The sequence below is a fragment of the Coturnix japonica genome, chromosome 6 (genome assembly GCF_001577835.2).
Source record: "Coturnix japonica isolate 7356 chromosome 6, Coturnix japonica 2.1, whole genome shotgun sequence".
NCBI lineage: Eukaryota > Metazoa > Chordata > Aves > Galliformes > Phasianidae > Coturnix > Coturnix japonica.
The window spans coordinates 19,906,099-19,926,240 of NC_029521.1; the positions used below are offsets into that span (position 1 = coordinate 19,906,099).

General features: G+C 45.4%; 1 protein-coding gene across 3 annotated transcripts in view; it reads left to right on the forward strand.

Annotated features, from left to right (window-relative positions):
* Nucleotides 1–20,142, forward strand: part of FBXW4 (F-box and WD repeat domain containing 4) — a 56,997-nt gene that overhangs the window by 24,459 nt on the left and 12,396 nt on the right. For 2 of the 3 annotated variants that reach the window (XR_001556146.1, XM_015867028.1), the window contains exon 6: nt 18,974–19,039. The exons of the other annotated variant lie outside the window; for it this stretch is intronic. Coding sequence is in view for 1 of the 2 variants with exons in the window: in XM_015867028.1 (XP_015722514.1) it covers nt 18,974–19,039 (66 nt within the window). In the remaining variant the exon portion in view is untranslated. The remainder of the gene's footprint in view (nt 1–18,973; nt 19,040–20,142) is intronic. 3 annotated transcript variants of the gene reach the window in all.

Below are 20,142 nucleotides of genomic sequence, written 5' to 3' on the forward strand. Positions count from 1 at the left end.
GCTGGACATGTTTATGAAGCTCGCAGCTTGCAAAAAGCAAAGCTATTAGGAATGGGAAGAGGATGCTTAGTACTTGTCACACATGGTCCTTAATTATTGCTTCTGAGCCACCTCTGGTGTAGCTCGGTCTGTAACTATTCAGTGAGAAGAGCTTTTAATTTAAGCTTTCCTGAAGCTGAATACATGGAGGCCAGCGGAACTCCCTAGTGGCACTCAGGACAAGTGTGTGCCGTTGCACTAACTGGGTAACTCCTACTGAATTCTCTTAGGAAGCTCCACTGTATTTATGGGTGGGGAGGGTGGGGGGATGCCTGCCCTCCCACCTTCCTCCATGTTGTCTCAAAGGGCCCTGGTGCATCTTTGATTAGGTGTAGGTCAAAAGAATTTCCACATCGTGACCTTAATAACTGGGGTTGATTGGCAGGTGGTCTGCGGAGAGGGAGCAGCCTGTCCCTTTCATCTCCCTTGGTGCCGTGCTGGGACAATGGGCCAGCATATTTTCCTTGTTGTTCCTCATTTGAAAAGGGTCTGGTATCTCTACTAGGTACCTGTGACATGGGGGTCTTGATTGGGGTCTCATAAAGGGCCCTGTCAGTGTGTCCAAAGGCCAGGAACACAAAAGCGATCAGTGGGTGGGGGTCTCAGCTGACCACTGAAGAAGGGAGGGGAGGGTCCTGGAAGCAGTGGAGGGAGAAGCAACCCCTGATGGGAGACCTTAAAGGGGGGAGGGAGGGAGGAGGCGGCCCATTTTTGTCCCAAACTCATCAAGCACATCTGCAGAATTGTCCCAGCCGCTGCCTCCCAGTTTCAAAAGAAAATGATCGTTTGATAAACCGTCCTGATTCACCACTTTCTCACAAGGGAGGGAGACCCACCTTTGACCTCTATGATTTCACATTGGGCCCAGCTCCCCCCCATCCAATTGCTGGAGAAACTTTGAAATGCATCCCTTGCGTCCCCTCTCCTTCTCTCTCTTTCCCTTTACACTCTTTTTTTTTTCCCTCTTTCTTTTCTCCCCCTCCTCCTCTTCTCCCCACCCCCACGTTCCCTGCTCTCCCCCTTTGTAAAAAAGCAGGCGTACTGCTTTGGAGTTTAGGCAAGTAATTAGTAAAATCTTTTCTGCAGCACAATAAAACCGCAGCGCTTGGCCCACATCTTCCCACAATTTACATACTCACAGGCATTTGCGAAAACAGGTGGCATTCCCAGTGCATCGCTGCCTATGAACATCATTTGGAAGGCAGGGAGGGGAGGGTGCTGGGACCCGCTCGCTCCTGCAAGCTATAGGAATGTGCATGAATATATTAAAATGTTTTCACACAATGCTTGTATTTTCCAATGGGAAGAGGCATCTTCTGGATGAAAGGCAGCCGGCCCAGACACAGGCCTCTTACAAGCGCTCTTTCCCACTCGGGGTTTGTTCGCATGGACCAGATAGAGAGGGGACTTGTGGGGGAGGAAAGGCCAAGGGTGCTAGCTCTGAAGAGTAAATCTTTGTGTGCCTCCTGCCCACTCCCTGTTTGTAGACCCAGAAAGTTGAGTTATGAGGGAGCAGTGTCTGCGGAGGGGGCAGAAGGGGGATATCTTTCTGCAAAAGCCTTTGGAGGCACTGCAGACATACAGAGGAAATAGCTTGTAATGGAGCATGTAGCTCTCTGACCAACAGGATTCAGTGGTTGCAGCAGGAAATGACTGAGAGGGAGCTGGCTATCTTGGGCAGTATTAGCAAAGTGCCTATTAATAACAGAAAACATTTTTGCAGTACTTTTCCAGCTTCATCTTATTGTCCAAGAAGTGGCTGATCAGTGCTCAGCCCATGCAGCACATTCAACTGTCCATCTTTCCAAGAGGGCAGTGGTTCCAGACTCTGCCATGGGTAGAACCCAGGAGTTCTTCCTCCACTTCATGTTGAGTCCATTCTGCTGTGTTGCCTCCTAGGAGGTTCTTTGGACTCTTTGAGCTTGTAGAGTGTTGGCAAGCAATGTGTGGCGAAACCTGTGTCAAGAATGTGCAACAGGGATTTCCCTTTGAATCAAAGAGAATCAAAGGAGAGAACTGGAAGGAGGTAGAAACTGAACAGAAATAACAAATAGATAAACTCAGGAGCAAGGTGCGTTAAGTTGTGGTGACCTGGGTTCAGCCCCAGAGTTACTGTTTTATTTGGGAATACTCTGGCAGGATGCAAAGAGGCCTTGTGGGGAAAACTGAGGTAGGATTGTGGCTGGATTTTATTTACTTAATTTATTTAAGTGGAAAGGACCCCATAATCTTCGAGGGAATTAGTGTGCTACTACTAGGGTGATCTGGATGTCCATCCCATGTGTGCTGCAGGTATGGTCTTTGCATAAAGCTCTTCTGGGTAGGCTCCTGTCCAGATTGGTTTCTCCATCCAGAAACATGGCAGCACACAGCACAGTTGCCTGCAGGAGCTATTCCAAGGCCGGTGCTTCCCATCTCAAGTCCTTGCTCCCACAACAAGCTGTAAGCCTTTAGGGATGAGTGGGCAGCACTGTACTGAGGCTTTCTCTTCAGCTCAGACAGCTTTTGTCATCCTTTCTGGCCAGGCTATCTCTGTGGCAGGTGGGGAGAGATTGCATTACCCAGCCCTGCAAGGAGCGAGACAATTCAGCATTTCAAAACCTTTTGCACCAGATTATTCTTGTATGTCAGCTGTTCCTAAAATAGATCTGCAGAAGTAGGAAAGCTGTGTGATTCTGTTTCTCCCAGTTGGCCTGGCACTGAACATAGTGGTGTTTGTCATGTTGCAAAGGTCTCTAACCTTTTGTTGGAAACAACCAACAACACAATCAGCAAGAGGGCTTACTTTTTATTTTTAATTATTGCCTTCCCAATTCCCTACTCCTCCCCTTCATCTTTCTGCATTTCTTAAAGAGGCAGTGGAGGGAAAAAAGGCTTTGGTTTTTGTTTGAGAAGGGGGTTAGGAAGGGCGACATGGCCCCTGCAACCTCTCATAGGGGTGTCTTGTCAGGGCGCGGCATGAAGGGCACAAACAGATCATAACCTTTAAAGGAAAATGTGATGGAGGGAAGAGATGAAAGCAGTGAAACAAATTAGATACATCTAGAGGGGGTGCTCAACTGGAGAAAATTAGCATTTCTTCCTAATTGGAGTGCAGGGCATTCCATTACAGGGTTTCATTACAAGGAGGGAAGCACTGGGCCTCTTTAGGGGATTCCACCTTGCCCTCAGTTCTTCTAAATGTATATATATGATGAATATAATATATATTTATTTTATATATATTATTATTGATTATATATATAATGAAAATATATATATATTTCTCCCCCATATATATATGGGGGAGAAATGAGAGAAGTCTGAATTATTCAGAGTGAAAGTTTCATTCCAGTACAGGAAGAGCACCAGTCCTCTGTATATGAAGAGAAGGAGATGACTGCATGTGAAATGAGACACTATTATTAGTTTTTTTGAAGAAAACTGAACAGTCTGCAGGAGGCTGCAGGTGACAGTAACTTTCTGATACTATTCTTTATTCAGTTAACTTTATTACTGTATTCGCAGTGCATTATTTTGGCCAAAGCATGGGGTTATGTACTTTATGGTTAAGATTGGTAGAGTCAAATCAGGTCTGCTGTAAACTGCATGTCAAGATCATGCTGTGCAAAGCACTTATTCAAGGCATGTATGTCTGTTCCTGCTTCTGATTAGAGCTGTTGTATCCAAGAAGAGCTTGGAGTAGAAAACATCGTGTGTTGCTCTGGGGCTTGTGCATAGTTCTGCAGTCCAGAACTTGGCTTATACCAATGCAAGAAACGGGCATGCATGAGTGCTCTTTGTATGTACATCTTTACATATAAATTGGCTATAAAAATAGTTTAGAGGGAATTCAAGGGGCAAAATGTCAGTGTTACATCTGTGGATTAGGAGTAGAGGGAGATGGTTTCTTTGTTTCAAACAAAGATTAAGTTCTCCCTAGAAAGTGGGGGGGAAAAAAAAAAGAGAAACAGACTTGCTTCAGGTGCATAGCATGTAATGTATGTTGCTTTGCCAATCTACAGTAACAGTGTTTACTGTTCCAGGTTGGGAGGGAGAATATACCAGCATTGGAAGGTGTAAAAAGAAGTGCTGAAGGATGGCTTCTGTCTGCACAGAAGGTGTTTCCTCAAATGGAGAGTGGGAGAATGTTTACAGCAGCACCTTCATCTTAGGCAGCTTCTGTCATCTGAATGCCCTGAAAGAGATTGCGGACAGTATGAATTTATGGAATTCACAAATGTATGTCTCTAACTTAACCTTCCTTCTGAATTCTAGCATCTCCTTCGATCCCTTTAAGCAACAAGTCAGTTTCTGTATATAAGAGATAGCAAAGCTTATGAATCTGTAGCTTTTGCAAGACCAGGTTTTGCTTACGCCCATGACGAACCATAGCAGTGGATGTACTCAGTAATTGTGGGGGCAGATTGTGACCCTGTTAACATGAATTTGCAAGGTCTGACCATTAGGAGCTGAAGGTAAGAATCTCATTGATGTGTACTGTCTGCCCATGGCTCTGGGCACAGGAAAGCATTTGCTAGATTCAGCTGTATCATACGTCATGTCTAGTGTACCTCCTGGCTTCAGCATCTGGAGAAGACAAGCCTGAGGCAGACAAGCTGGAAGCTGCTTTTTTAAATCAATTTTCTTCCTCATGTTCCTATGCATACCCCAGTTAATGGTTTAGTACTGTCTGAAAAGATGAAGCAAATGGTACTTTGTATTCATCGTGCCTAGACATGCTTGTCACGCTTATCAGCCTGGAATCGTAGAGCATTTAGCATCCTCTTTGTTGAAAGCATTTAAACCTACACATAGAAATGTGCTCAAGAATGAAATCTTCCCATAAACCTGGTGTATCTCAGGCCCTTAGTTAAACTATGCCTTTGCTCTGCTTGATGGCTTTGGGAGATTTCTGGTAGTAGAATATTGGAGTGAAAATCAGCTTGAACTGGACATGCCTTGGATTTTTAGAGTACGTGTATGAAGATCCTCTGTTTCTTTGGCATGACGCACAGAGCGTAACACTGCCCAAAGGAGTATCTTCAAGAATAGAGGAAGAAGTGTCAAAAATGAGAACACTGCTCAGTGATGAGCTTCTTCCATTTGAGGTCTGGCACACATCGGTATATTGTCTCCTATCCCAGGCCTCTCCAGACCCCTCAGTTCTCACAGAAGTTGTGTGAAAGACTCTTTAATATGAGCAAATGCATCAGAGATGGTCTGGCTCTACATTAGTAAACCAACCTGCTTTTGAAACACTAGGGGAGGAAGAGAGGGATTTGAGAGGGACCAGTGAGGCTGGAGTTTGAAAAGGAACGAGTGATTGGAGAAGGCTGGCAGGCTTAAAAAGGGAGACTAGTTCCTATGGACAATGGGAATATCTCCTCAGTTCATGTAATTTTGCACCTAGCTTGTGTGCTGATATTCTATAAAAGACAGAATACTAGGGTGCCTCTTGCCTGTTACTAAGCTTCAGCTTCTCCAGATAACTGGATTCTTTCAGAACTCATTTTTTCACAACACTGCAAGGGCATTCCAGGTTGGAAAGTCAGTTCTGTCTGTATAGTGTTGTTTCCGTGTGTTGTAGTTCATTATCTAGGATTACTCAGGTCTTCTCTGACTTCCTTCTCACCTGCAGGGAGCACAACCATAGCACATACTTTCTTGCTATAAAGATGTGTTGTGGATTCATGACATTCCGTTCACCATTTCTGGACATACCTGCTTGAGGGATATACTTACAGAGCTTTGTAGATAACCTGATGTTTCAAGATGTAGTGCTATTTTGGGGTCAGGTGTTAAAGCCAGTTTGATGTGTATTGTCCTGCCTAATTAGTAAATCTTTACCTCTGTCCTCTCAGATTGAGGTATATGTTCCTCTAACTCTAGCCATCCATCAAAGAGGACTTGAAATGAGGTTCTGCTATGGTTGGTAGACATGGGCATCTAATGAAGAGAGAGAGAGCCCATTTCCTTTGAGAAGAGAGATCTGTACCAAGGTGATTGATAGTCCTAGAGATTTATTATTGTGGGGGCTGGGCAGAGGTTTTCGAACTAGAACCCAACAGCTTGTTTTTTTTCAAGGGGAAAAAGAAGTCTGGTGCTTGTGTGTGTGTACTTTTCTTCTCTCCCACCCCCCAAAAAGCAGAAAAGGAGACCAAGGAAAAAAGGTGAACTGATCAGAGGAATCAATTACAGATTGAGCTGGACCAAGCAGCAGCTGCTACTTTTGCTGTGCTTGGTTTCTGCTTCCAGGTGCAGCTGTCTTGAGTTTTGCACCTGTGCTTTTTGTGGTGATCTGCTTTTACTGTCCAGGCAGATTTAATGAAGGATAAGGATGGAGTGGGACTGTCTGGTGGAATTTTTCTCTTCCTTCTTGTTTTTGGTCTTACTTGGAGAATTGATTAGTACATGTGGTTAAGATCATGTTTGCTAATAGTTAAGAGTGAGATTCACAAGTGAGGCATCCCTGAGATGTGTTAAGCTCAGCATTTCCTCCCTGTGCAGCCTATTGCTGGAGTCCACTGAGATGTAGCCTAATCTGAACTAATGGTTCTTGTTTACCCACATGCTAAAGATCAGTGACGCCTTCAGCTGGGACCCTCCAAACTTGCTGCAGAATCAAATGCTGATAACACTCATTTCAGTGGAGGACATGTGAGCAAGTTTGGTTCTGGCATTTTTTCATGTGTGTGTTGGGACTTGCCAGAAAAAACGGTGCTTTTAATACTGTATTTTGGGATGAGGCTTCCAAAACTCTCAAAATGCATGGGAATTGGGCAGGCCATGGAAGGGAAAAGAGGAAGCTGTGGTTTCACACTCCTGCCCACAGAGCTGCCTTTGCATCTAGAGCTTCCCAGCTTTTATTCCTTGAAGTGTCAGAGGACTGACTGCCAGCACTTGTCCTACTTCACATAGACAGCAACATACTGAGGGGCAGAGGGCATATCCATGTCAGGTATTTCTTGACATCAGAGGATGATTTGTTTTAGGGAATTCTCCATTCCATTTTGGACTTGAGATGTGTGCCTGACGAGGTTTCTTCCCAGTGCCCTCCAGTGTGATCCTTTCCATCCTACTGCATTTTCTGTGGCTTTTTTAGTGGGAGGTCAATATTTTGACTTCTTGTCTTGTCCTTTCCCTGTTTCTGCTTTGCCTGATCCCTTTCCTGTCTTTACCTTGGTAATCTCAGTTCTCATTTAAATTCAATGATTTGTGGCCTGCCCTGCTACCCAGCCTGTGATTACAGATGCTTAATATCCTTATGCTTTAGATGTGTGTTGCCTGCTTGTTTAATGAAACCTTACCATGTTTCTGCACAGAGGGCTGGGGATATCCATTCTGATGGATTTTATTTCTCCCTCTGGTGCTTGTCCAAAACCAAGCATGTCCTGAACATGCAGATGGAGTATAGGGGCTTTGTCCAGAATCTTGGCCACTTAGGGGCCAATGTGCTCCAAATGCTCAGCGTGAAAGACCCTGAAGCAAATCACGTTGCACAGAATGAAGAGCTGGCAAGAGGAAAGTTGCCCAGAGCTTTAAGGTCAAATGAACTGAGGTTGTTGCAAGTGTGTTTGTGTTGGGGCTGGAATGATCAGAGCAGGAAAGCTCTAGGAGTCATTTCATGGCTGAGTTGAACACAGATGAGGCTTTGCTCGCCTCCTCCACAAAGCACCTGTGTCTCCATGCCTCAGTGTCCTGGACCTCTTTGCGTGCAGCATGTGGTGCAGACACACTTCTCCCCTTTTACCTTTGCTGCCTTTTAGCTTCTTAAAACCCTCTGAGCAGTTCNGTCCTCTCATACTGGATAACTCAATTTGACTTAATTTGAAAATTATTTGAATTTAAGTGATTGAGCTTTTTTCCTCTGTAAATGTGAACAGGTACAGCTGCATTCTCTGTGTGGTGTGGAATCAGAACTTCTGTTAGTGGCAAGGTGATGAAAGTATATGCTGATTGAGAAGCCCCCCTTTTCTTCATCACCCTGACCACTTTTTTTCCCCTCAAAATTCTGCTAGATTGGAAGGTTTGGATTTGGGTTGTGTGTGTCTGTGTGGGAAAAGGAATAAGAGAAATATAATGCCTGGCTTGTGGCACCAGGAAAACCGATTCCTCCCCACCCCTACCTTTAAACTGAAACATTCTTGGGTTTTAGTTGTTCTGGCAAACCTGAAAGGATTCACCCCTCCCCCTGACCTCCCTGGCATGCGAGGATTGCTGGCTTATTGAAAAGTCATTTTCTGTCATATATTCTAATGGAAAAGCTTAGATAAGCTCTGATTATATATGCATTTTTAAAAAATAATAGTTGTTTCTGAAAACTCTGCCAGTCACGTCTGAAAATGTGTTGGGATTGGCTTTGGCAGTCATGAGGCTTAAAAAAATAGAAAGGAGGTATTTCTAAAATTGCAGAGCCTTCCTTGCTTTGCATCATGATTCTTCAAACGTTTGCTACTCAGGGGTGTGTATCTAGACTTTTCACCAAAGTGATGACAACTGGAGCCTTTACTTAAATCACTTTTACATCTCTCCTTGTGGTAGAGTATGAAGTTTTAAGACGAGAAAGCCCTGGATTCTGTAAGTTTTGGGCAGTTTTGCATACCTTTTTCCACCAGTGTTGTGACACTTTGGTAAATTTCTTTGTGTAGCCGTGAAACTGGCCTAGTCAGCTTGGATCTGCTTGCGTTTATCTGTGGTTCCCGTTTCTCGTATGCTGGTATTGATTTCATGGCAAGTATGTTTGGTTCTGAAGGTTGTTTTTAAGGAAAAAGTGTTGAGTGTTGATGAAGTGAGGACATGTGCTATCTAGCTGAACTCATCTCCATGGCAAACACTCTGAAGCTACAAAAAATTGGTTTGAAATTCAGAATTAGACCTTTCTGTTGGAATCTTTAGTAAAAGGTGAAAGACGAAAAAGAAACCAGAATGTTTTGGGGTGGAATCATGCAACCTGCTTCTCCAGTTCACAGCCTGCTATGGTTTTTGATCACAGTTATGTATAGTTTTAGTCAGCTCGGATGCTATGGGTCTATGCCCCAGGAGCTGTGCTGCCTGTCTCCTTGCTACTTACCAAGTCTCTTCCTTTTAGTCATGATTGTTGTGACTGTGTCATCTCTGAGGGCTTGCTCAGTATTCCTATGTAACTGGTGCCATGATGAAAGCAATGGGCTTGTTTTCACTTGGCTTCTTACCGCATACTCCTCATTGCAGATTAAGGACTGAGCTTTAAGACTGGGACAAATCTTGTTTTTCAGTAGAATACTGCAGTCATAAGTGGCACAAGCAGAGATTGTTCAAAATACAATTCATCATAAAAAACAAAACAAACAAAAAAAAACCCAAATCCAAACCATATTTATTGCATTGGAGGTACAATCAGTAAGTCAGCTGAACAGGTTTAACTTGTCTACAGCCCTAGGGCAGACCAGTTAAGACAAATATTTCAGTCCTGAAGAGACCTGTGATAATTCATAGAACATGTAGATGACCCTGTTACAGGACGCCAGACAGGTGAGCACTCTGGCATGGCACAGGAGCAAATGTGCTGCAAGTCAGGTGGTTTGGCCACTCCACAAGCTGAAAGCAACGTTTTCTGGTAGGTTTTGCAGAAACAAAGGCTTGTAACAGGTAGTTCACGTAACTGAGGTTATACTATGAAAAGCGATTTTGCTTTGCTAATGGGAAATGGCTTAACAAAGAGGGAACCTGGAGCCTGTCCTCCTGGTTCTCCTTGTCTGACTCAGGGCACATGTGCTAGAGGATCTGTCCTTGGCACAGTTCTTTCTATCCTGTCTGGGACCTGTGATATCCAGTTTATTTTCCTTAGTCCTCTTGCTTTTCCTAATCTCAGTGCAAAGGTACTGGACTGGAAATCCTTCTCTGGCAGCAGACACTATGCCAAGCCTTCAAGAATCTGTCATGCGTTGCAGCTCTTCAGATGTGCATCGTTGGATTTCTTTCCTCCTTTACCCCTTTTTAGCATCTTGCACTGCCTCATTTTGCAGACTGAGGGTAAGATGCACATTGTACATGTTCCACTGCACCACCAGGCTGCAACCCCCTCCTCCTCACCCCAGCCCGCAGCCCCCAAGAGTTCTTTGTCCTCCTGTTGAGAGCAGCCCCTGTCCCACCGTTCCCACATGGCACACCCTCCCTGGCAGCCCCCTCCCCATTCAGCGGTTTGGGCTGAAAGAACCTTTGCTAATTACGCTGGGCAGAAAATTACCACTTTGCTGTGTTCTCCTGCTGCTGGGCCCATTTGTGTGGAGCCTGTAGTTAAGAGGGAACAAAGCCCCCCCCGTGGAGCCAGGCAGGCCCCAAGTGTGAAGCTACAGGTACTAGCAAGAGGGGAATGAAGGGAATAATTACCAGCTTCTCCAGGTGAAAGCCCCGTTAAAACTTCAATAAGCCAATTAGGGGCCAGGGTGTGTGTTGAGGGGAGAGTCTCCTGCACCTATAAGTGATTCTCACCAGGCAATTAACTGAAATCATTTCACGGAGGGGAGGGGAGGATAAGAAATAGCTCTTAGAAATTGTCTTGGGATGAGGGGGGAGCAGAAACAGCATGACTGCTGCAGTGGTCCTCATGTGCTCCAACTGCCTCGCTCACTGTGTGGCCCAGAAGCGTTGGTGGGGATAGGGGGAAAGGGAGGAGGAAGGGAAAATGGCAAAGAAAAAGGAATCGCTGGAGCTTTACACCTGGGCAGGCTTTGAGAAAGCCAGGGCTAGAGCTCAGGGCCTCTGATAAGGCTGTGTGTGGGCCCAGAGGGACTGGGCTTCAGGGAGATGGAGTGTGGGTGTGGGTCAGGTGTCTGTCCCTTGTGTGCCAGGGAGAAAGGATAAAGGTGTTGAGCCATAGGGAGCTGATAGGTGCAGGACATGAAGGCTAGAGGTGGAAGTGCAGGCAGGTGAGAGCTGAGATCTGCCAGAGATGATCTGTAGGTGCCCTACCTTATCACAGGAGCAGATGGTGTCCAGTGGCTAAGACTTTTGCATGCATCTCATACAGGGACCATGTTCAATTGGGTCAAAAAAGCCAGTACAGTGAGCAAAGATGGAGACCTTATGAAGTTGCCTTGCACTTCCCTTGTGCTATTTTGTTAATGGCATGTGCTGTAGTCTGAGGATAGGGCTAGCTATGTGGTGGATACCTAGCAGCAATATTGTGTATTCTGCAAGGTCTGCTCCAAGGAGGAGGGCAAGAGTAAAGTGTGAGAAGAGGTTGCTGCAGATGATTAAGTGATGCTGGAGGGAGAAGCACACAGCATTACTAGAACTCTCCAGATATCAGCTGTGGTTATTTCACCGCACACTCCTCAAAGTGTGAATGTAACCTTGGAAGCACCTTTCTTTGCCTTCCTAATGTTTTGACTTCTGAGAAACAAAAATGTCCTGTAAGGCTTTGTTCTGGTTGCTGATAAGCTGAAGTGAGTCTTCTGTAACTCATCTTTGGTTAAGGATGCTTTTTTTTTTTTCTCTTTTTTTTCCCCCCCTCTTTGTGGTAGCTGTAAAAATTTGAGCATTGGTTGGGGATTAAATTGGGTTTGAGGATGCAGGAAGTTCTCATACAGAAAACTGTGCATACTGACCACTCCATGCCTGGTAAACCCTGAGTCTGGGGAAGGAGGAAGGCTAAAGGAAAGGTATTGGACATACCATGCTAGGAAGTATTTTACACTTGCAAAAGTATAAGGACTGAAAAGCAATGACTTGCAGGGTGGAGGTGTCCAGGTTGGGTAGCAGTTACTGATCAACATGCTGGAGTAGAGGGGAATTATTCTGCTATGCTGGGAATAGGACCTTTGGAGATACAAAAGTCTTATTATATCCTCCAGCCTGCGTGTCTCTGAAGTCTAGAGGAAGACGTGAAGGTAGAAGCCAAGAGAGGTGGCTGGAGCTGACCTCTCTTCTCTGAGACGTACAGTAAATGATGTGGGAGACAATGACGTGAGCGTTTCTTCTCTCAAACGTGCTGGAGTTCTGCCTCAAATGTGAGCCTTCTCTGTTTCAACCCAGCTTCTTTACAGTGCCCTTCAGTACAAAATGCAAATGTCTTCTTTCTGGGGACCGCTTTCCAGTTGTCCACTTGAGGCTCAAGGCAACATGTAAATGAGTTATTGGCCTGTCTGCTGGTGCCTGTGTCACTGGTCTTCTTGCCAGAACACAGCAGTTCCTATTTTAAACATTGAGGTGTTCATGTGGTCATATTTACACATTTTCTTTTCTTTCTGTGCTGAGACCCTGGTGGGGTATCCATGAGGACTAGGCAGAGCTCTTCTGTAGCTTCTCTGTGTGCTATTTACGATGCATATCTGGAACACAGTTCAACCCTGAGCTGGCTGATGCCTTGGGACACACTATGGCATGCACACGAGGCTGAAGGAAGCAACAGCAAACATGCCAACACTTTCTAGTCTGTTTGTAGAACAAGTCTGGTCATTTGCCTCCAGCTGCAGGCTCTCTTTGGCAATATTATTCAGTGCTGAACAAAGGTGAGGCTTATGCAGCTGTGGGTCTCTGTTGCTTGGATGAACTCGGTTCTGTTATTGAGTTGAAATGCAGGAATGTTTTACATGTATGCAAGCACTTGAGCCCAAACGTAAGCTCAGCTCTAGAGCACCCCAGAAGTTCTTTTATTCTTTTAAGTTAAGTTTGGATTTGCATTACAGGGACCTGAGCAGATTACCACAGGCAGAATCCTGAAAGTAGACTTTGACAAGGTAAAGGGTGGATACCCTTGAGCCTAGAAAAGCAGCCAGCAGTGCAGGTAGGAAACATTTAAGTTGGTGTGATGCTACTTGTTTTCTTTTCCTTGCACTGAAGGTCTGGTGGTGGAGCACTGCATGGCAGGATGCAGGAGGAGTATGGTACTTGGAACAAGAAGGACAGCAAGGCTCTTGAGGTCTGAAGAGTAAGGAAAGAATTAGTCTAGAGCTGAAAGCCTGAGTGATATTGCAAGGAAACTGAATGCAGCTTGCACTTGCTATTTCAGGCTTTACGCAGTTAAGTGTCATGACCCTCTTTAGCCTTTTCAGTCCCATCTTCTAAATAGACTTCAATTCCCCACAGTTATTTTCTGCAAAGTTATTATTTTGGCCTGCTGATAATGACCAGACTTCTGGTGCAACTGCCTTCCTGCCAATGTTTTTTTTAGTTTACTGTTACTGAGTTGTCAGCATATAATCCAGCTGTCCTGTCTTCCTTCTGCTTGGTTCAATTTTCTGGTTATCCTGCAAGAGGGACAAGGTAGCTAGTAGAATTTATGTGGGGCAGTATATACCACTGGGTGTGAAGAGGCAACACCAGGGATGTTTGCACACCCAATCTTGGCTTCATCTAGCATTGCCTGAGTAAAAGGTGCATGGGACTTTTTGTACATTTGCCCATAAGACCTGATGCTGCACTTTTTCTTTCTTCTGCAAGTGAAATGCTTTTGGGGAAGGAACACCTGCTTCCACACACCGTTTATATCTCTTTCTCTTGTGGTGTTCATCTGCTCTATCAGAGAAGCCTAATGCTGGAGGTGCTGAAATTCACCGCGCGCTTTTCTATCCCATTCTCTCCCCTTGAGAACGTTGTTGCTTTTGCATCTGCTCTGCAGCCTCCAGGGCTCTTCAGCAGGGGCTCCATCAAGTTTGTGTGACCTTAGCGCTGTATTCATGCTGGAGGAGTTACCTTCCGTAATGATGACAACTGATGAGGTTAGCGGGATGCTGGCGACCGCGATAAGACATGACATGTTCTAATGATTCCGCCTTAGCGAGCTGCGTGCGTGTGCTGGGGGGGGCAGAGAGGGGCTTAGAGAGGGGAGGTGGGGGCCCCACAGGTGCCGACAAAGACTTTGACCTTTGCTGCTATAATATCAGTGTTTCACAGGCAGGGCGGTTCGGTAACCCACTTTCAGCCCATCAAAAATTGATTTAATTGCAATTTTTTCCCCCAATTAGGAGCACTGGAGCTTAACTAATTGGAGTAATAGAGAGTAATAAGGCTCTGATAAAAAGCCTTCCTCTGCCTCCTTTGTATCTTGTGTCATCGCCTGTCAGAGGTCAGAGAGCTTGCATATTCTATTAGGCAGAGTTGCCTTCATTTGTACAAATTAGTTTACCCAACAGTAATTAAAATGCCAGTGCGGGTCGGGGAGAGCTGAATACAATTGATGGGCACGTTGGTGAAGGATTTGACAGCTCTGGTGGCCTCCCTTGCCAAAGCGTGTCAGTGCTGAATCAAAGGCTACACAAACCCACAGACCCGTGTGTTTAACCTGCGGCACCAGCAGCACCAACTGTTTTCTCTCCTCTGTTCCACTCTCCATTTCATTCTTCCCTTCTCTTCTCCTTCTTTTCTCATCCAACTTGAGACTTTTTCAAAAGGATGTTTCCCATCTCTGAGCGGTCCTTTCTGTTGGTCACTTTTTGGAGCGCTACTGCCAGTCCCCCAATCCCATCTCCCTCAGTGCTCCCCCACCTCTCCCCCCCGTCTTCTACATTCCCAGCTGCAGGGCTCTGTCAAGTAATAACTTCTTTGTTTCCCGGTCCGATGAGTCTCTGTATATAATAGCCTCCAAAATGGAACAACGATGTTCAATTCCAGAGGGTGGGGGAGCATATGAAGAGAAAAGAACAGGCTCTTGCACGTGTCAGCCAGATTCTGGGTTCAGAATCTCCAAACAGCAGAACAGAACTTGGGAAGCAATCTGTTTACAGTACAGGGAAAGGGTGCAAACCTTGGGCACGCTGGGAGTTGAGGATGGAAAATTCTTCTTTTACCCAAGTTCCTTCAATGATTTTGCTTTACAGGGTTCTCAGCTTAGGCTTATTCTGAAGGTTGAGATCAGTGAGAAAGCTTTACGTATTGTACAGTGGGATGTGAGACTATTTCCAAGCCTTATGACAAACAGCATCTTTTAAAAAAGACTAAAGTACAGCTACCTCTTTCCAAGTGGTTCATCTGGTAACTCATCTTTCCATCAAAGGATAAAGAGAATCATAGAATGGCCTGGGTTGAAAGGGACCATAATGATCATCCATTTTCAACCCCCCTGCCATATTGCAAGGCCACCAACCACCAGACCAGGCTGCCCAGAGCCACATCCAGCCTGGCCTTGAATACTTCCAGAGATGGGGCATCTGCGACCTATCTTGGCAACTTTTTCCAGTGCATTACCACCCTCTGTGTGAAAGACTATCTCCTAATCTCTAACATAAACCTCCCCTGTCTTAGTTTAAAACCATTCCCCCTTGTCCTATTGCTATCCACTCTCTTAAACAGGTATTCCCCCTCCTGTTTAAATGCTCCATTCAGGTATTGGAAGGTTGCAATGAGGTCTCCCCAGAGCCTTCTCTTCTCTAAGCTAAACAAGCCCAGTTTCCTCAGCCTTTCCCCATAGAAGAGGTGCTCCAGCCCTCTGATCATCTTAGTGGTCCTCTGGACCCACTTCAGGAGCTCCATGTTCTTCCTGTATTAGGGGCCCCAGGTCTGGATGCAGTGCTGCAGATGGGGCCTCACAAGTGCTGAGCAGAGGGGCACAATCACCTTCCTCTCCCTGCTGGCTACCCCTTTTTAATGCAGCCCAAAACACAGTTGGCTTTCCTGGCTGCAAGCATGCGCTGCCTGCTGATATCCAGCTTCTTGTCCACCAGGACCCCCAGGTCCCTCTCTGCAGGGCTGCTCTCAAAGAGGGATGCTGTAAGTGGGGCGGAGCTGTACCTCCTCTGGTACAGCTCGAGCTTATCACCTTGCAATCTATTGCTGGTTATCTGAGAGAAGAGACTGAAGTCCTACTATGTTGTGTATTTTCTCATTAGAGGAGCCTGTTCAAGGGAGGCTGTAGTCCACAACTTTCACAAGACAGAGGAAAGCATAGTGGGGAAGGAGTCTCTGCATCTCCCAGCCCATCTGAAACTTGAATACAGCAGTTTTTATGTAGCGGGTGGATGCATCTGGTCTGCATACACCAGGAATATACTTGAGACACAGATCATCCATGTGGTGACATGTGTAGGTTATCTTCTGTTTTCTTATTCCCACTCTAGTCTCTCTTCATTCTCTGACTCTCAAAAAGCACTGGAAGGCAAAATAAATGACACAGACCGAGCTAGTAAGTCTTCAGCTGTTTTTCTTGTATACCAGTTTCTCAGCAACTTGGTTTGAGTTGTTTGGCCAGACCAGTTGTCAAGAGGTTGTACTTGCCTAGTTCACAGGTTTGTGCTGTGTACTTCCTAAGACAAAAAGCTTTGCTAAAGGTAAACTGAAGGAAACAAACCTGGTGGTAGGTTTCAGGTCTGTTTTCAGAGGCTTTGAAGCCGAACTCTACATCTGTAGCTCCAATTTGCACATTGTTTCATACATGCCAAATCATACACGTGTTGCCCTTCTGCTTGGTGTGAAGCTGTCACCTCTTTAATGCTCCTGTTTTGAGAGGTCTGAAACTGTCTGCAGAACAGTCTCAAGGTAAGGGGCCCCATGTCGTACCTGGGGATCCAGCTTTCCAGTTCCGCTTGCTCCAAGGCTTTGTCCATTTCCCATTTGCACTACTTCTTTGTGCAAGTCTTGTGAATGCTGCTCTCTAATCTTCGCAGTGAAGATGCCCAGCACTTCTGGGAGAAGTCTTATCTTTGCTTGCTAATGGGCTCCAGCCTGTTAAAGATAAGACCTGCAAACCTGATCCTGCTGAAGTATGAGACAAAATTCTTGTTGACTAAATGGAGGCAGCTTTACCCAGAAGAGACTTGTTTGTGGCCCTAAGGCCTGTATGTGGTGCTGAAGAGAAATCTCTTCATCTAATACTATTTTTGGGGGGTGGGGGTTGGGGGTAAGAACCTAGGAGGGAAAGCTGAAGTCCAGGACTGACAGCATGAGCAGGGATTAGACCTTGCCGTTCCTCCCACCTTTTTCTCCCTGTTGGTGTGCCTCCATGCTAATTTAGACCTGTGACAACCATCAAAGCCTTGCTGCATACCTTCTGCACAAAGGGGTCTGTCTCCCACGTGAGGGCGTTCTCTGCTGGGACAAAGTCAGTTTGTCCCCCAAAAGAAAAATCTTAAGCACCCAATTGCCTGCTTGACTGACTCCCTGACTGCTATTATGTTTCTAACCACGGTAATTGGCTTTAGTAGTTATTAATGGATTATGCTTGGGAAGGGAGGGACAGAACCCAACACCTAGCTTTGTAGATGAGGGACTCCCTGACCTAAGTGCTGCTTTCCAGACATGGGGTATGGCTTGTGAGCTGTCAGAGTGAGGCTTTTTGGCTTGTTTCCACTGAGACAGGAGACATTTGCAAGAGGAGGATATCTCATTCTTGGTGGAGGGAAGGCAGGTATTGATCAGAAACCCTGTTTCCAAATGCAGAATGCTACAGGTGATAGACATCTGCCTCTTCTGCTCAGAATACTTGGCAGTGCTGCTTCAGCCTTACAATTTCAGGTTGGGTATCAGGATCTACTGATTCTAAGAAAGAATTGTAACATATTAGAACAGGCTGCCCAAGGAGGTGGTGGAGTCACCATCCCTGAGGTGTTCAAGGAGTTAGAAGATAGGGCTGTGAGGGACATGGGTTAATGGGCATGGTGGTGGTGGGTTGACTAGATGATTTAAGAGTCTTTTCTGATCTTAATGATTCTATGACTTGGAGAAAGCAATTGCTTAGCCAAAATACAGAGATGGAAGTACTGAGTACTTGCCCTTCTTTCACATAGCTCTGCTCTGTCTTTGATCAAGTTGAATGCACTTTTGCTGCTGGATGCCACGTAAAGCTGGTAGGAGTGCTTCTCAAAGAAGTCATGGTCAGTGGAAGAATCCATTGCAGCTATATTATAGGCTTGGAGACACCTTTTAATTTCCAAAGGAAGAATCAATGAAATGTTTTAAAACTGCTATTTTTGCAGATATTACATATTTATTTATTATTTTGCTTCTTTGAGCTGTTACCCCCTGTGTCATGTTAAAGATGTTTAGGCAAAGCAGCAAACTGGCATTTTTTGAAAGCAGGCCCCACTTCCTCCTTTTGTGCTATCTTTGTTTCAGTGATTTAAACATACTTTTGACATTTTATTCTCAGTAGCTGTAATAAATATGGCTTTGTGAGATCATTTATAGCTTACTTAGGAATCCTTGTATGAGCCTGTTTCTCTTCTTTACTCTGAGTATTGGAAGCTGGCACAAAACAAGCAGGGTGATGTGGGTAGTTGTAGCAGCCATGTTTCTGCTGCTTGAGTTTGGAGATTTAGTCCTCTCTTATCAATTAATTAGAAGCTAGTGCTGTTAGCCAGTCTCTGGACTCAGCATATGCAGCAGGGACATGGCATCACCCAAGAGGACTTGGTAACAGACCTTGCTGGAAAGTGTGAACTAAGCCAAATATTGCTTCCTGTAGCAGAGAATGTTGAGTGCTAGAGAGGGCATCCTGATCCAGCTTTGAAATTGGCCTTGCTTTGAGCAAGCGCTGGACTGGAGAACTCTATTCTGTGGTTTGTTAGGTCTGTGATGCTGCAGCCAATTCATGATTGTGCTGGGAAGCTGCCAGCACACAGGCACAAGACATGAATTGAAAATTAATGGGGAATTTTCCATGGGGTTTTTCTGCAGCTTATAGCCTTGACTATATATGAAATGTCCCGAGTATGTGCTGTTTTGAAAATGTCGTTGCAATTTACAGCTGCTCCTGGTTTACGCTTTCCATCCACACATGCAAATACATCTTTATGTCCTGCCAGTTCTCTGCAGTTGTGACCTGCTGCATCTGGGAAGTTCAGCCCAGCTACACTGACAGAGCTTCAGAGCACTTCTCCCTCTTCTGCAACCTGCCCTTGTGAATTGCAGTGGAACATGCTGAAATAGTCTCAAACCAAAGTTCAAAGTGTGCCTTGTAGCCCATTTCTCTGTCTTGCTCACGCTACTTCTTCATAACTTAAGGATTGGTAATTGTTTTTGTTTGCTTGTTTTTAAACAGCTCATTTGTGACAGGAACAGCCTGCTGTGGACACACGTCACCTCTGAGAATCTGGGACTTTGAGAGGTGAGTGAGCATACAGGTAATTGGGAAGGACTTGGCAAGGGAGAGTGAATATCAATAGGAAATGGACGGCTGAAGATGGCATAGGATCATTCCTTTGGTTTGTGTGAGCAGATGTTTAAATATGACATTCAAGGCCAGGCTAGACAAAGCACTGAACAACCTGATTGAGCTGTGAATGTCCCTGTTCATTGAAAGGGAGTTGGACTCGATGACCCTTAAATGTCCCTTCCAAATCTAAGGGTTCTGTGATTCTATGAAATATGAGATGTGAGGGCAGAGGAACCAAGCTGGTGTAGAAAGATGTGTGGTGGAGTGATTTTGGTTCAGTATGGAGCAGCTCCACTTTTCTCTTCAATTTATGACACGGTAATCCTTGATATCTAATGAAGCTGCTCTAGTTGTATCTGGATCCATATACAGTCAGAATATTTCCATTATGCACTGGAACAGGTTGCCCAAGGAAGTTGTGGAGTACCCATATCTGGAGGCATTCAAGGCCAGGCTGGATGCAGCTCTGAGCAGTCTGGTCTGGTGGTTGGCGACCCTGCACATAGCAGGGGCTTGAAACTAGATGAGCACTGTGGTCCTTTGCAACCTAGGCCATTCTATGCTTCTGTGATTACACCTTCCTTTGTATCCGTCTCAGTTGATGCATCAGTCCAGGCCAGAGGGGAGAGAAGTGACCCTGTGTCCTTCCATTTGCAAACTTGTCCATGGTGCTGAGAAGTCAAATGTGAATGTAGGCTCTACAGCCATCTTTTCATGGCTGGTGTTTCTGGCAGCTCAGGGAGGTGAGGGTGGCGACAGGTTATCTACTGGAGTGACTTAGGCATGTTGTCTTCTCTCTGTCTTAATAAGCATTGGAGGTTAATTGCTGTGGCCTCTAGTTTGGGGCCACTGAGTAGTTCCTGTCTGGTAAAGGTGCTGACCTTAATGACTGGGGAAATGTTGGGCTCAAATCCTGATGTGAGACTCAACTGCTGACAAATTTGAAACTCTTAGCCTGAGGGTCTTTGTGTAATGACGGACAGATAGCAAATATTTGGCAGGATTATTGAACGGCAGCTCAGCTTTCCAGAACTGGTATGCTCTGCGTAGGAGTG